General features: G+C 34.5%; 2 protein-coding genes across 6 annotated transcripts in view; one reads left to right on the forward strand and one right to left on the reverse strand.

Annotated features, from left to right (window-relative positions):
* The window catches only part of LOC100186214 (liprin-alpha-1), a 21,612-nt gene extending 6,068 nt beyond the window's left edge, over positions 1-15,544 (reverse strand). For all 4 annotated transcript variants that reach the window (XM_026838605.1, XM_018815706.2, XM_026838603.1 and 1 more), the window contains exons 1-23: positions 15,330-15,544; positions 14,403-14,499; positions 13,894-13,959; positions 12,949-13,047; positions 12,138-12,239; positions 11,660-11,824; positions 11,146-11,220; positions 10,739-10,846; positions 10,250-10,374; positions 10,103-10,196; positions 9,677-9,823; positions 9,252-9,344; positions 8,667-8,792; positions 8,391-8,522; positions 8,114-8,176; positions 7,958-8,020; positions 7,272-7,480; positions 6,981-7,050; positions 6,568-6,697; positions 6,239-6,356; positions 5,972-6,125; positions 694-761; positions 237-393 (exon numbers count right to left, since the gene is read on the reverse strand). In XM_026838605.1, coding sequence (XP_026694406.1) covers positions 237-393; positions 694-761; positions 5,972-6,125; positions 6,239-6,356; positions 6,568-6,697; positions 6,981-7,050; positions 7,272-7,480; positions 7,958-8,020; positions 8,114-8,176; positions 8,391-8,522; positions 8,667-8,792; positions 9,252-9,344; positions 9,677-9,823; positions 10,103-10,196; positions 10,250-10,374; positions 10,739-10,846; positions 11,146-11,220; positions 11,660-11,824; positions 12,138-12,239; positions 12,949-13,047; positions 13,894-13,959; positions 14,403-14,486 — 2,448 coding nt within the window. In that variant the 5' untranslated portion in view covers positions 14,487-14,499; positions 15,330-15,544. The remainder of the gene's footprint in view (positions 1-236; positions 394-693; positions 762-5,971; positions 6,126-6,238; positions 6,357-6,567; positions 6,698-6,980; positions 7,051-7,271; positions 7,481-7,957; positions 8,021-8,113; positions 8,177-8,390; positions 8,523-8,666; positions 8,793-9,251; positions 9,345-9,676; positions 9,824-10,102; positions 10,197-10,249; positions 10,375-10,738; positions 10,847-11,145; positions 11,221-11,659; positions 11,825-12,137; positions 12,240-12,948; positions 13,048-13,893; positions 13,960-14,402; positions 14,500-15,329) is intronic.
* LOC108950300 lies at positions 768-5,678 on the forward strand. 2 transcript variants are annotated; one of them, XM_026838606.1, is made up of 12 exons: positions 768-1,932; positions 2,061-2,234; positions 2,293-2,439; positions 2,659-2,846; positions 2,904-3,152; positions 3,208-3,523; positions 3,593-4,024; positions 4,086-4,234; positions 4,294-4,453; positions 4,514-4,629; positions 4,748-4,846; positions 4,924-5,170. In XM_026838606.1, the coding sequence occupies exons 1-12, from the start codon at positions 1,475-1,477 to the stop codon at positions 5,064-5,066; spliced, it is 2,631 nt and encodes an 876-aa protein (XP_026694407.1). In that variant the 5' UTR covers positions 768-1,474; the 3' UTR covers positions 5,067-5,170. The 2 variants fall into 2 exon arrangements, with proteins under 2 accessions (XP_026694407.1, XP_018671253.1); XM_018815708.2 differs by having other exon boundaries at positions 4,748-5,678.
* Positions 15,545-16,255: the final 711 nt, after the last annotated feature.

Consider the following 16,255-nt stretch of genomic DNA (forward strand, 5'->3'; position numbering starts at 1 on the left):
TTTTTTGACGATAATCGACAATCAAAAATCGATAATTAACTTTGATTATACTTTCTGCATACCGTTTAAATCGTTGCTATGTCAACAAGGAAATTTGATCTAAGTTCAAATTTGATTATACTTTCTGCATACCATCCTAAGACTTTATTATTTCATTATTTATTGGAAAAATATTTTATATAGCATCCAAAAATTAAAAAGTTTTTTTCCATTTCTAGTTTCCAATTAAATAGTACCTTATCTTTCTTTCCAAACAGACGACCTATTGAGGACTTTATTACACTTTTCTTTTTGCTAGAAGGGTTGGGAACAGCAGGGGGGGTTGAACCCTTCTGGATAGATTCTTGACTACCAGCACTGCTGTTAGGTGTACCACATGAACCATCCAGGGATCTGGAATTAACAAATTCGACTTTACATTCTATTTCTGCACATCCTAATTTATTATTCTAAGAACTTGTTTATTATTGTTTGAAATCTGTTTGAAAGCATGGGCTAGTTTAAAATGTAAATAAAAAACAAATATTAAAAATATTTATCCAAATACAAACCAACAGCAAAAGCCACGATTTTTAGGGTTATAAAGTGGTAAGAGAAATTTAAATTACCCACTCACAATATCTTCAAATTGTTTTCACTATGTGCATGTTCCTAACAAATTTAATTAAGGAAAGTGTATGGGATTCAACTTACATTTTGGAATCATCTGGATCTAATGTTCGACCTTGCCCACTTCTGTCATATCTTGAAGGTGAGGAATTCTAAAAAATAATAAATTATTGTTATTAAGTGTGCCCAATTACATTGTAAGGCTGGGAAATTAATTTTCAATGACAGATCGTGTTTTGTTCCCCATTTGATATCTAATGTAACCATTTAATGGTTGATACAAGGATAAAGGCGCAAACAAAAGGCATTCATTTTTTGTCACCTTTTGACACCATAGGATTACATTACATGAAAACAATCCGCACAATGGACCCATAAAGGGTTGGACAAATCTACAGCACAATGAGATATGGATATGAAACTTAATACGCATATGTGACACAATTGTTTGTTTGTATTTATAAACACACAACAAAAGGGCAAATTTTTCAATTGTACAAGTCTACAGGGTTTTAATAGAATAAGAGGTGTGAATGATGCAGTTTATATTTGTATGCATTTTTTATAACAGCCAATGCTGTGAGTTGATATCGTAGTAAACACTTTATTCTATGTGGACTAGTTGTTGAAATAAGGTTCCATTGTGCTTGATTACCAGCTCTTGTGTAAATATATAAGGATGTGTATTGAATAGAAGGCAAGCAGTTGAGTTTCATGGCTGTCAATGAGACGTATTATTAGTAGATACAACAAAACTTAATGTGCGTCTTGGATTACAACAAACGAGTGCAGTGAAAAGCTGAGAACTTGAGTAAAATATCACATCTGATTAGACGGAATTATCAAGCAGAGGGTAACTGGAACAATGGAAAACATACACAAGACAAGTGTGGCTTTAATAGGTGCCGAGTTGCTGCCACCGAAACCCAATGCTGTTGTCCCTAATGTGACAATTCACAAGCCTGTTGCCAAAATAATCCCCACATTGGCAGCTACAATGGTTGGGGAAGAGAGAGCAGGAGCTATAAGCCGAGCAGGACATCACCGCTGGCCTCAAGCTACAATGAGAGTGATGGGTGCAACAAAACGCCAGGTTTACAATACAGAGTTGTTGACAGTTACAACAAGACAGAGAGATATGGACCTATTAAAAAAAGGGAGTAAACACACTGATGAGGACACTTCACCAACCAAGCCCATATTTCCAAATATTTCTGGAGGCCAAACACAGGAAACTGAAGGGAAGGGAAGAAACTCTCAATCACCGCAGACAAGGTTAACATCTCCAACAAAGTTCACGCAGTTTCCAAGGTTTCAGAGAGGGTAAGTACACATAGATGAAATGGGTTGACGCCAATAGGTGTTTAATGATTAGCCAGTGATAATAGTCGCGCGTAACTTACATGTCACGGTTGCTATGTTGTGGTTTATATAATGTACTCTGCCCACAGTTCTACCACTGCCAATGCAAAATCATTGGTAAAACAGGAGCAGCAAACTAAACTAATACGGAATATCAAATTTTGGAGAGGAACTACCCCAGCTACCAGAGAAAATCATCGAGAATTGAAAGAAGTATCAAACAAAGAACATTTTGTAAAGACTGAACAACAAAAAGAAGACAGGTAGAACAACTTAAAATTTCCATGCAAAATATGACAAAGAAATATTTTTGATTGATAGTTTTCAGTCCTGGACAGAGCAGGTTACTTCACTAGAAGAAATAAGCAAGCATAAATACTTCAGTTGGCACATGGCTTTGAGAGAGCGTCTTATGAAGCACGAGAAGCTACATTATGATGAGGCCGTCACTCGCATTAATAAGTACAGGTAGGACATTTAGGTTGAAATACATATTAGAATAAAGCTTGAAAATGTTTCTTCTGGTATAAGTTTTTTTTAACAACAGGATGGCAAACAAAACGTTGAAATGTTTGAGTAAATTTTTTTTTTTAACTAGAATGGCAATTATAATTATTACATGTCTGGTAGCAAAAGCTGAACATTAATTAAATGATTTGCAAATTTTGTTTGACATTCTTCCTACAGAGAAAGATTGAGGAAAAGACCTGCGTTTCCATCCAATAGCAGTGAGATACGAGTGTCTAAAGACAACCAGTTGATAAGAAGCTTACTACAAGATGGAAACAAGAAACAGGTGACAACAACAATAACCTCGGGTGTCCGAATGTCACCATCTAAACAATGGAGGCCATATATTGGTTCTGAAGAAGGAGGTAGAAAATAGTTATTTTTTAAGTTAAAAAATATTACATGTTTTAATTTCTTTCTAGAAAATGGGCAAAAAAAGCCACCATTTTTTGGCAAGTCGGCAGCAACAGCCAATGAAGCAGCGAAAAAGCAATTTAAACAAACCAACAATTTAACTTCGTCAAAGGGTGTACGAAAGTCAAGGTATTCAACAAGCAGCAAAGATGGCTCAAGTTACCCAATCCATGGAGAAGGTTTGCTGAAATCAGAGCAAGAAAATGTGCTGCCCAGTATTGATACAACCAGCCCAACAGAAGAAAATAGTAACCAAAGTATATTTTGAAGTTTTTAAATTGTGAAGAGGTTTTACAGTTACTTTTTTCACAGAGGTGGAGAATGAGGTTGTTCAAAGTGAGGATATAGACGTGGATGAAGACAAAGCTGAAACAAGAGCATTATTGGTTGACTTGAAACGACATCTTAAATCTGGCCAAGCGGGTGATGGGAGTGATGGAGGGAAGACGTTGGTTGAGAGGGGAAGCACTGCTCCTGTGATGCAAACAAGGACTGGGATGGGAGCAAAACTTCGTCTTCTTCTTCAGTCCAGCTCCCAATCACCTAGAGATCATGGGAATGATGGAAGCCAGAAAATTTCGACAGGAAAACGCAAAAGTCAGTCACAAAATGGAAAATTAAGACCATTGTAAGTATTAGAAAAATTTGACTTGATTTTTTAGGTTTAAACACAATAAACATAAATATCCCAATTTAGAACACGTCCACATACTTATGGAAGCGGTACACTCCCCAAGATAACTAACCTTCCTGTGACATCTTTGTGGAAAAATCATCAAACCAACGCAGAGCATGTAAAGCATAGGTTGACTTTGAAAGGAATTGCAAACAGAGAATCTTTTACTCCGGGAATGATCGGAGTATCAAAGAAACACATCAACAGCAGGGGAAGGCAGAGTGATGAAAATCAAAAGATTAACGAACCAGAAAATGATGAGAAAATTAACACTAATAACAAGGCAAACGAAACTAGCCAAAAAACAGTTAATGCTAAAGAAGTGAACTCAAGCCAAAAAGAATCAGTCACTGCTGGAAATGAATCATTTTCTAGGGGTTGGAAGCGTGGTGTTGTTGCACATAAGCTACACACACCTGTTTCTCAACAGCAGCAGAAACCAATAGCTACCAGGTATAAAGAGCTTTAACATAACTTTTTACATGTATGAGTATTCACTATTTGTTTTTCATAGCGCATTACTTGCCAAGTCATATCGTTACGACATAAGAGAGAACCCGCAACATATGGACCTGAAACTTGTTACAAGCCATCCCAACCAACCTTCTGCAACACCTGACCATGATACTTCAAAACATAGAATCAAAGGGAAGAAGAAGACAGGTATGACAGTGAATCAACAAAACCCTAATATATTACCCTATTGGCTTTTCATTCTACAGTAGCACAGCATAAAGTGCTTTGTGTAGCAGTAGTTGAACCACCATTGACAGAAAGGGAACGACACAGGAGACAGCAGGAATTGGAGAGAAGTAGCAAAAGGTTGACATTTAACCCAACTCATGCAGCAGTATCCAGTTTCACAGCGGCCATCTTGAACAGGTTTGCCCATACCTCTGTTCGGGAAGCTGAGACTAAGTTATGTAATTGAATGCTTCACAGTGAACTGGCATTGAGGGCACCTTCCAGCAGTCCAGTTGACATGGTATACAGACATTATAACCCAATACCTAATGAGCAACCAACAACCGCAGATTTATGGACAATGAGAAAAGCTGGTAAGTTGCAATAGCTGAGTAATATTATTAGAAATGCTTATTAGAAATCAAATTTCTAGTGTGAGAAAAATACTTAGAACATGTGATTCTTTACAATAATAATTTCTTTGCAATGTAGCTGTGGAACAGTTGCAAAATCTCCCTGAAGACCAAGCACCACTGGTGGAAGCTCTCCTGCAAAACCACAACGAGCAGTTGCTCATCAACTCCACTGACGGTTTGTATCCCCCTATGGCCGGGGGCGAGCAAGATAATAGTATGATTGACAGTTTATTTGAGAGTATTAACAAGCAGCACCCCACCGCACCAAAAGTGAAGGATCTGGTCGATCTGCAGAGACTCTACCATGTAATGAAGAAGCATGGGGAGGCATACACCAACAATGGAACGGGGTACGTGTACAGCAGCTCTCCTACAAAGATGGGGAGTGGTCCTGATGTGATAGGTCGTAGTCAAGTCATGAAACAACACGTGTACCAGCAAAACTTGCACAAAACACCATTCTACTATTACCCATACAATAATGGGGACAAAGATGGAGGAGCACCGTTGTATCTTGTTACTGGTGTTAATTCCTTGGTTGCAAAACGCAAACATTCAAGAACACAGAAGTCAAGACATCAGGCAAACAAGAAACAAAGGGCTGAGAAACCACAGATGCCGGTTCCACCTCTCGTTGCACCTTTCCATCATGTTCTTAAGTATGAGCAAAAACCAAGCGAGATTTATCAAAGGAAGAATCTGAACAAAGAACCCTACACCAACCGAATGGTGCCAACAAACAGAATAACAGTGATGATGCCTAAAACGTCTGGTCTAATGAATGCCACAATTCCAATGACACACTTGGAGCAAATAAATGAGCATGGTGTGCAGTAATACAATAAAAAATTGGTTAAACATGCAAAAAATTAGTACAATCATGATTTCTTTTCATTGCATTTGCAGAACTTGTTTTACATTACATGTGCATGTACATACAAATTTATTGTTCTTTATATCGTAATTTTTGGGACTCCCAAATAAAAAAAAACATTACTTTTACTACCTAACCGTGAGCTGATATAAACCATGTAGAAAATAGCCGCACAACAACTAAAACAGGGATTGTATGATATATAGCTCTGACTCTAAAGACATTTACTCTGACTGACCATACAATATTACAGATTGGTGAACAAGCTATGAAGCAATGATTAAAACATCATCCATTTGAAACTACAATACCATAATACACCTACATTGACATTACTTCCTACAATTGTTTAACCACCTTCTTCCTGTTTCATACCCATATTGGGTATGACCAAACTGTAGCTAAAATAATGCCAACAGTACTTACAGTATATGTGGGTTGAGATCTTGGGGTCATATTACCCCCAGGATAAACCACGGCTCCGCTGTCGAGCTGGAACATCGGTCTTCTCGGCTCTGTGACTCTTTGTTCAATTTCTTCAGCCCTCCTTTCAGTTGAGATCTTCTCCTCCTGGAGTATGCTGGAAAAAAGTTGTTTACATGAATAAATAAAAAATAGCACAGTTGTAAGAGGACCAGGAGTGTTTTTTATCACGTTAGAAAAAACATTGTTAACATGTTTAAAGGTGATTACCTTATTTCTTGATTAATAGCATCCAGTTGATCCTGCAACATGTGAGCAAGAGATTGTGCATCTGTTTGACCACCAGGTGACAGCAGATCCACAGCAGAGTATATACTGTCATCCATTTCTGTAAAAACATTGAAATGTTATAAACAAGTGTAAAGGTGCTGATGTGAGGTATAAGTTTAACAGGTTTATGCATAAACAAAATTAGTTAGAAAAACATGGATTTTAGGAAAAAGAAAGTTCATAAAATCATAAAAAATATCATATTGCAAAAAGAGAGTGCCATGTCACTTATGGTATGATATTAATTTATTTGAAGAACTAATTTATACCTGAAGTGACAGTTGTGGTGCATATTGACGGTTGTAATGAAGCAGAACTTCCTTCAAAGGCTTTCTGTACTTGAGACAGAATATCAGCTTGCTGGGCACGCTCCCATTCCTGTTCATTGAGTGTATGAACCTATGAAATGACTTATATAAATTTGATTTTGGAAACAAGTGTAGCTAATGTGTAAATTTCTGTTGGAAACTGCCATTTATCTCAGTAACATGCCTCTTGCAGATTCCTTTCATTTACTCTCAAGTTCAATTTTTTTAGTCCACGGGTTAAACTGGAGTTTAGTAAGGTAATTTATATTTCTTATTCTTGTTCATGCTGTTTATATTGAATAGTAAAACCCATAACTAAGCGAAATTACAACACTAATCTCTCTTATAATAAGGTAAGAAGAAACATGAATCACCTTATCAGGGTCATGTCTTAAAGTATCAACCCTCGCTTTTGAAGGTCGAAGGTAGTTGTCTCCACCAGGTCTACAATAACAGGGTAAATGTTAGACATTTTATTTTACAAAGAATAGTAAAATTAATTTAATTATAGTAATACATTTGGAATTAGAATATTGTAATACTGTTTTTACAGTTCAACAGTTTTTCTGTTAAAATCTCTGAATTCGATTTTCTGTTATAATTTGTACAGTTTACAAAAAACTGTACAAAAAAAAAATCCCATAAATGTTTATCCACAATTCCACCTGTATGTTGCATAATGAGGTATATTGCTTCCATCTGCTTCAACATAATGCTCCGGCATCACAGGAACAGCTGATGCAGAGGATGGGAAGATCCGACGATGCTGAGTGAGGTCCGGAGTACTTCCTGCTACTCTTGGAAGACTCTGGACAGTCCGGGATGTCATGGAGTGAGGGATGATGGAGGTGGAACTACGATCTAATGATGAAGTCTGTAACACAAGAGGAAGTTATTGGGAAAACTGCATTACATACAATTCCCTCAAGTTCTAATGCATACCAATACATAACATGCTATTATAAAGAATAAGATACATTAATTCATTGGGTAAGGAAAAATGCATAATATACCAATGTTATGCAGTATTTAAAATAGTAAGAAACATAGGGTAAGATGGTACGGTATGAAATAAGAGTGTAAACATCAGGAAAAATGAATTTATTAATATTATGCATTATCACAGAACTTAATGCTATGTAGTAAATATTACCAATTTTGTGTTTTTTTAAATTTGCCAATATTATTTCAAATCAAACGTTAGTAAAGTTACAAAATAAAACTAAACTGGTTATTTTTAAACATAAAAATATTAGGCATTTTTGTATTAGAAATATTTGAAATTTGAGATAGCAAGCAGTTTACACTGTAAGAGAGTCAGTACAAAACCAAAAACTGAAGCCAAGCTTACCTTTGACGCTTTGTAAATGTTAAGTTCTGAATGTAATTTGTCAGCAGCTCTCTGAAGTCGTTCCTGCCATAAATATTTAATATTTCCAATAGGAGAAATATAAACAATTAAAGTTGGCATAGCACTAAAGGAAATAAATTCATTTCCACTAATTACCTTATCAACGGTCGAGTCCTCAAGCAGCTTCTTCACTTTATCGCATTCAGACGTCAAAAAGTTCTAAAATACAGAGTTTCAATGAAATATTTTTGAAAAAAAATGAACAACAGTAAAAATTTAATAATAACAAAACCATAACAATGCTTGTATGCATAGCAACAGGAAAGAGAAAGCTAAATGTATCTTAACTGAATAAAAATACTAAATATTAAAACATAGACACATAAGTGAAACTAGATACAAATAACCGTTTGATATGTCGCATATAACTTACCTTTTCTTCCAGACAAGCCATTTTTTCTTTCAGATGAAGTTGTAATCTTTCATTCGATTCTGCAAGCAAGCGATCCACGGTGCTCGATAAACGTTGGTTGTGTTCTTCATTCATCTTCTCACGTTGCCTTGCCTAGTACAAAGTTGAAATGTAAAAATGTTGCTTATAAACCACATATCGTTGTTCAGTGTACCCCACCATAAGAAAAGTCAACTATAATTCCGATGCCAACAACTCTATTTCCAGTTAATATACCAGAAAACTAAAAAAACTTACTCTTGCCAGCTCTTGTGATTTTTCCTCAAGCTTTGACTCCATTGATTTTAGTCTCTCTTCAACATTACCGTGTCGTTCTTCTGCCTTTGTGAGCGCTGCTACTCGCTGGGCAAGTTCAGCCTCAACCTGTTTTTCAAGTTCAATGCATTTAATTAACAAGATACGGACTCCCAGAAGTAATTGGAGTTTTAAACAATGATAGATTGGAAATTAACCATAACATGACGAGTCTGCTCAGGTATTTTTGTTGTTCAGTGTTAAGATAGTTTTTTACATAAGGAATAAATGTGTGCCAAACCATCAATACAGATTGGGTTACGCAGCTTAATTATTCTGCAAATACAGATCGCTTGACAAGCGCATCAAAACCAAATATCGCAACGAATCAATTGGAATATCTTGTATAGCCTATACGATATAGAGAAAAATATATATTGGAAATCAAGTACACCCCATATTATGCACATAATCTTATGTTACCGAAAAATTCTATATTTATTTAACCAGTATTAAGTATAAAACTGTTTGCACATGTTTATATTAAAGCAATAATGCCCATTTTCAAAACACATGCTCATTTTTTACCTCCGGCAAAGCTTCAGCTCTACGTAGAGATTGCTGGAGCTTAAGGTCAGCCGATTTAATTCTTTCTTGTAAAATGTCATTCCTTTCTTCAAGCTGAACAACAAAGTATGAACTTAACTAGGAAAAGGTTTTGCAGGTGTCTTTGCATGTCTTGTTATAAAACAGAACTAACAAATATAATCAAATTGTGAAATTGGGTATATTCAGTCATGAGATTTGGGCAATGGACAACAGCCAATGTAATTAGTCTGTATAAATGAGCAAAAAATTACTATAACAGTAATTGTAGGTTAGCACCATAGGGGGAGTTAAAACTAAGCATAATGTTTTTAAATTGCATTAGTTTAAGAGCACTTTTTATCTTATTGATAAAACTTAATGCGTTTTGAATATTTAAATACAAGCAGATACATAATATTTATCACCTGTCTCATGCCAGCCTCTCGATTTGCAAGTTCTGCTTCTAATCGATCATTCAACTCATGAACAGAAGCTGCTTCACGTTGAGCATTGAGGTATCTTCTTTCAAGTGTGGTCACACGTTCATCTATCTCCAGTCGACTCTTATTTGCCTTTAAAAATATAAATTACATATTTCAAGCTTAAATAAAGTATTTTTCTGGATGGGTGAGATCCTGCGACGAAGCACATTGGGGCTTGATATTTTTAGGCAAAATTTAACTAAAAAATAATATATTCCTACATATTGCAAAGCCAAACTAGGGCGTGCAGGCAAATCCCAAAATTTTACATCCATAAGGTGAAACATATATGACATTATTATGTACTGCTAAGCTCCCATAGATTTAGAAAAGTTTTTTTTTGATGGCAAAAAGAAAATGACAACTTACATCTCGATATTCTTTTTGTGTCCGATTGCTCACCTCTTCTGATCGCATCAAATCTTTACGTGCAATTTGAAGACTTTCTTCCAGCTCTGCGATCCTGGAAGATAGTTGAGATTATGATGTTGCTTTCAAGAGGAAATTGTTACAAACCTTGAGAGCATTGTGTTTACTCGATGCCGGACATGGTTGAGTTCGGCTGATTGTTTTTCGTTCGTTTCTTGAAGGAGAACGATCCGGTTTGCTTCTTCTTCTACTTCACAATTACCATTTGTTATCTTTAAAATAAGAATAAACTAATTTTTTTCTTGATAAAAAAAATAAAGAATAAAACATAATTTTTTATTTTATGAGCTTGATTAAAATTCCAGTTATTTGAAAGCAAACCTATTATTCCAGTTATTTGAAATACAGCAATAAAGGGCAGTTTGGTCTACTACATCAAAGGCGACAGTAAATGCATATTTTGTGTATGAAAGACCTACAAATTTAAACAGCAGCTGTAACTCAAGAATAGATACAGATAAGAAAAACTGACATACATTTATTTGTAAAGTACATAACGTTCTCTCATAACATTTTCAGCTAAGCAAACATCATGAGCAACCACAAAAGTAGCTTATTTTGCGTGGGCAATATTACCGGAGTTCCGTTTTTAATCTTTGTGTCGTTGCTTTTCTTTAAGCTTTCATCACTTCCACTCTGATTCTGTAGCTTAAGTTGGTTGACTTGTTCACGAAGAACTTTATTCTTAAGTAAGAAAATAAAACATCTGTTTTTCATCACTGAATAACTCATGATCATGAATTACAGTAAACGTTATCATGAACTTTGTGATAAGATTACTTTAGAGTTCCGTAAAGAATGAATTTTTTTGTGAAAATACCTTTATAAAAAAAGATTATAAGTTAAAACTACAACTTGTATACTTAATGAAACTTTTCAAAGAGTTTATTCATATTATTTTTTTGGGTGCGATTTTGACTTAAGAGTCAAGCATTAAATACTCGAACAAATATAATGTTCTGTAGAATTTGTACAACACTCACTTCTCTACTGGACGATTCCAACAGTTCTTCCAAATGCATCTCACGTTCCAATGCTGCTTTTAATTTCTCTCTTACCTGCCATTGAAAATGGTTAAAAAAAATCCAAAAAAATTTTTTTTTTAATTTTATTTAAAGTTTATTTTTTATTCCACTAAAACAGGGATAACTGTTTTTTATCCTAACCAAGTCTGAGCCACTCATACCATGTAAGGAAACCAAACACCAATTACTCAATGTTCAATGGGACAGTTTACTCTATAATTGCATCAGTTGGAGCGACACATAGAGCCACAATACAGAGTAATAAGGAAGTAATAAAGCAATATAACAATTAAAGAATAGCACAACTTGGAATGAATCATATCAGGCCAAAAAAAAGCTTTTCCATAAAGAGTGTAAAAACTAGTTAATATTATAAGAATGACTGACTGTATTTTTGTCTTTTTGGTCACAGTATGAAAGATCAGAAAAAAGAAAAAAAATCAAAAGAAAAATCCTATAGATGAGAAATTACCTTTTCATCCAATGCTTTATGATGTTCAAACAAAGACTTAAGAGCTTTTAAAACTTCCACCTCGGAGGAGACGCCGGCATTTTGTTGCTGTTGCCGCTTGACCACAGTCATTCGAAGCGATCTTTCATGACGCGAGACTAGAGTTTCCAAATGTTCAAGCAAAAGCTGTTGTAGAAATTGGTAATGTAAGAAGTAGGGTTTTATTCCATGTAGTGAAGTAAACAAATAGGTATTGGGGCACAATCCCCATTTAACAGTATGAAATAGTGGTTTATAAAAAAATCAATTGTTTGGGCGGTAGACATGTTTATTAGATAGATATAACGTGGAAGGCAGTATCTAAAAAACATTATCACATTAAGTATTTCAATACACTAATATTTAGTTTATCACCCAGACACCTAATATATATTTGTGCCTTCAGTATTACAATAGTAACTGTAACAACACACATACAGTAAAAATATGATTTAGTCACCCTGGTATTGTTTCTTTCAGATTTCATGTCATTTATTTCTTCAGTGCACTCAAGAAGTCTTTCCCTTGCATGGTTAAGCTCCTTTGTTAAACTTGCATAATCCTGTGTTGGATTAAGTGACATACATTTAAATCCCAAAACACTGTAATGGTGTGTTAAATTAGCTACATGCAACCATATGTTGCACTTTGCTGATATATATAATACCAACACAATATAAGTGGGGCTTTATAAAATAAAACAAAACTCCAAGCAGTTTAAATTTTAAATATATATATATAAACACATTATATATATATCATATAGAGTCATAAATTACATATATTTTAACAGGTAGGTAATTTACAATGGATTACTCTGCCAGTTGAGAATAATCATCTGTTGTGAACAATAAGACATAGTCTCATGGGAGTGGTGGACAGGCCAGAAACAAAGAATTTTTAGAAGAACTGGTGCATTAGAAATAGGTCTATGTGTACCAGACTGCACATGAGAGAGTGCAAGGAGAAAAGAGAAACACATTAAAGCGATACCCTTATTAATTTTTTATTGAGCAAAAGTCTTACAAACAGTAGTAGGAGGGCTGGGTCTGCTATCCACTACTGGTTGGATATTATTCTGTGTTTCTAACCACAACTTGGTTGTTACAACTGATAACATATATATTAGTGCAGCAATCCCATAACTAAAAACCTAACCCATACACAAAAATTTCCAATTGATATATATATATATATATTGTTACTATAACATACATACTTTTTTCTGTCAATAATGTTTTTTTTTAAAAACAAGTTAAATCAGAACTTACGGGTGGCATGGTATTGTTGAGTTGTTTTAGTAGAAATTCCCTTTCTTTTTCAACTTCTGCCAGCTTTGAGTTTGTGGTAGCCAAGTTGTCTTTCACCTCCTGACAAAAAATCAATACAGCTTAAGTCTTTATTCTACCATTACCGATAACACACAATTATAAAATTCTTTCAAGAAGTTGCACAAGAAACGTGATACACAAAAGCAACCCTGCTAGCTCTACAGTTTAAACCGAACAAATAAAGAAATAATGCTTTGGCGAAAACAAATGATTTAAGGTTTTAGATACATTTTTAATGTAAAAACTAACAAGTGTAAAAACAACCGTTCAACGAAAAGAATCAATAGGCGCATACTCATGCCCAATTATGTACTATTTAACACATAATATTAAATGTGCTGTATGGATCTTCACACTTTTCAACAATTTGTGTGTTTTAGCCACTAAGTTATATATCTATAAGGAAGGCCTAGTTGTCAAACAATTTTTTTTAAATGAGATGCATTTTATAAATAAATGTAACTTATTTATTCTCGCGTGGCAAATGACAGATTTTTTATCACATGGGTCCTGTTTAATAAATATAATATACCTCATGACCCCTTATTACAACTTTATAATTGAATGTAATATATAGCCTCAGCTAAATATTTATTTTCAAATTTTTTATTTTTTTTTATTTATATAACCTAGCTATTAATTTGGACAATGCATAATTGAAATTGACCAATGGGTTGGTCCTGGAGCACCAAAGACTTATACGCCCACAACCACAAGAGGCACAACGATGGCAACGCCAAGCCTAGAAGTTTGAACCTTCTGATCAACAGGCAAGCACTAGAAACAATTTTTTTTTAATGGGGCATTTTTAAGGAAAAAGCACTCAAAGAACAGAAAAATCTGTGTTAATTTAGTATGCTATAAACAAAAATTAATCATATTTACCTGCAGAGTTTCAACTAATTTGTCTCGTTCATCCAACACAGTAACCATAAGTTGCTCAAGATTTGCCTGAAATGTAAATATGAATTCAGTTGACTGGTTGACTTACAAGCATTAAAAAATTAGGCTCAATATAGCTATGTATGCAGGGTATACGTGCAAATCCAGTAAAAATTATGGCACCCGAGTAGATAGTATAAATGCATAGATGACAGAGCTAAAGTAACACAATTAAACAAGAAAGAGAAAAAATAATAAGGGTAATGATTCAATTGCACAACCTGATAAAGTAGTGTAATATTATGGGCAAAGATAATGTGACAACTTGCAATAAACGTAACACGTAGCAAAACATATTTCCTGTCTTTGGCACGCAACACTTTGGAACTTAAGTATCCTGTTTTTCTAAAAACTGCACAGGACAATATAACAATTCAGACAAACAAAACACTATGAACATAAAGACAACTAGACTACACAGAAAATTAACCTAAAACTGGAAAATAACCGACCTTGTCTTCTTCTTCTTCAGCTCCATCTGCACCGATGTTGCTCGTTCGATCCTCACTGATGGTCGGCATAATATCGCACATCATCTTGAAACTTTAACTGTTGAAATATATCGGGTTAGAACAGGAGTTGACAAGCATAATATTACTAAACTTTTATAATGTAGTCATGTTCAACCTGTGTTAGAAAATACAAATAAACATAAATTTTCAATTGAAAAATGCTCTCTTTGGCAAGGAGAGTGTAGTTTTAAAAAGTTTTAACTTAATTTAATATTAAAACAGTCTGAAATTTGAAGCATATGTTTTATAAAAGACTCAGTTTAAAAAATATGAAATCAAAATTGGAAAGTTTGTTTTCTGCTTGAAGAATATATTATATATATATTTTTGTGAGTATTTTGTCCGAAACATATATAAATATATAATACAGGATATTTATTTTTGCATGAGTTCACGCCAGTATTTGCGCTAAATTTTTTTAGGTTTAATAGGGCAGCATTGATAACAATCAACCTAACATAGATTTTTATCGAATCAGCAAAATTGTGTGGTAATAAAGGGAAAAAACAGAAATCACAGGGTATTTTTCCCAATCTGGTATATGGCGTAGGCCTAAGATGAGAGTGGACCATAGGTAGTTATGCTTAGGGTGTATACAAGGGGGGTAAAGCACTCATATTATTGTAGTTTAAACCAATTTTACACGCTCCTATTATGTGCGTAAGTGCGTTATTATTTATGTTTGTCAGGGTATGTTTTTATCGTTTTATACGCGTCTATTTTCTAAGCAAAAACTTGTGGACTACCTCCCCCCCACCCCTAATAAATTCCTGGATATGCTCCTCGGCTCCTGGTTATACCAAAGTAATAATATTGCTTTATTTTTAAGCAAATGTGCCACATCATGAAATTTATAATTACACTTACTTATTATGACGACTTCGGTGTATCCTCTTTAACGGTTTCTTTAGTAAAATATTTCCAAATTAGGCAAAGTTGGTTGTGGTAATATTTCAACAATAAACACTGGTTGCCAGTTATTCCTGGCTTCTTCCCTCATTCAGTGTTGTTTCAGCCGGCAGCCATGTTGTTTTCAATATCACAAAATAACATGCATACACCTTTATTGCCTATAACCGCCAGAAACTGATCAGAAAAATCGGTAAAAATATGTGATAAATACATCAATTGAAACATTTGACTCTTGTACTGTTAATAGGTTTAAGTGGCACTCGTGCAATAGTCATTTAAGTAGCCATAACATTAGTCTAATCAAACTAAAAACAAAACCATGGAAGTGTTTATAAAAGCAAAACAGTCACTGTAAATTATTCACTTCGTATACGCAGATACGCTCGACCACTTTCACAGATGTTAATGATACCAAAGAACACTAAGTTTTATAGTGGTCTTCGATGATCAGATCATAGCTTGCTATACATTTAGTGAGTCATTTTATACCCACATAGCTAATACACAAGGAACTGTACAGCACCAACAATTAGCTATTTTGACGCTCCATGAAAAAAGCAAGCTGCCTTCTGCTTGATTTCCATTGACCATCCACCCTAAGCAATTAACTTAAAACAGTGCCACCTAGCGGTTAACAAAAAAAATTGGTAAAGTGAGTGAAAATCTTTGCTTTTTTGAAAACGTGGTTTATATTTAAACAGTTTTAAAAAAGCACCTAAGCATGCACTTGAACAACCTTGGCATCGGAGTTGTTTGTCGCAATCTATATCCTGGATCCGTGACCAATTTTAGTGAAGCATCATTATAGCGTCTGTCCTTTTGTCATTGTCGTTTAAAGGTATAAACAAGTAAATCGATTATATAAAGTTTTAAGTATCTAA

The sequence above is a fragment of the Ciona intestinalis genome, unplaced genomic scaffold (assembly GCF_000224145.3).
Source record: "Ciona intestinalis unplaced genomic scaffold, KH HT000098.2, whole genome shotgun sequence".
Taxonomy (NCBI): Eukaryota; Metazoa; Chordata; class Ascidiacea; order Phlebobranchia; family Cionidae; genus Ciona; species Ciona intestinalis.

What these genes read in the sequence shown, in the direction of transcription:
- LOC108950300 (XM_018815708.2), top strand. Translation starts at nt 1,475, where the DNA reads ATGGAAAACATACACAAGACAAGTGTGGCTTTAATAGGTGCCGAGTTG. An exon ending in GAACAACAAAAAGAAGACAG is followed by an intron (nt 2,235 to 2,292) that starts GTAGAACAACTT and finishes TTTGATTGATAG; the next exon opens with TTTTCAGTCCTGGACAGAGC. An exon ending in AATGGAAAATTAAGACCATT is followed by an intron (nt 3,524 to 3,592) that starts GTAAGTATTAGA and finishes ATCCCAATTTAG; the next exon opens with AACACGTCCACATACTTATG.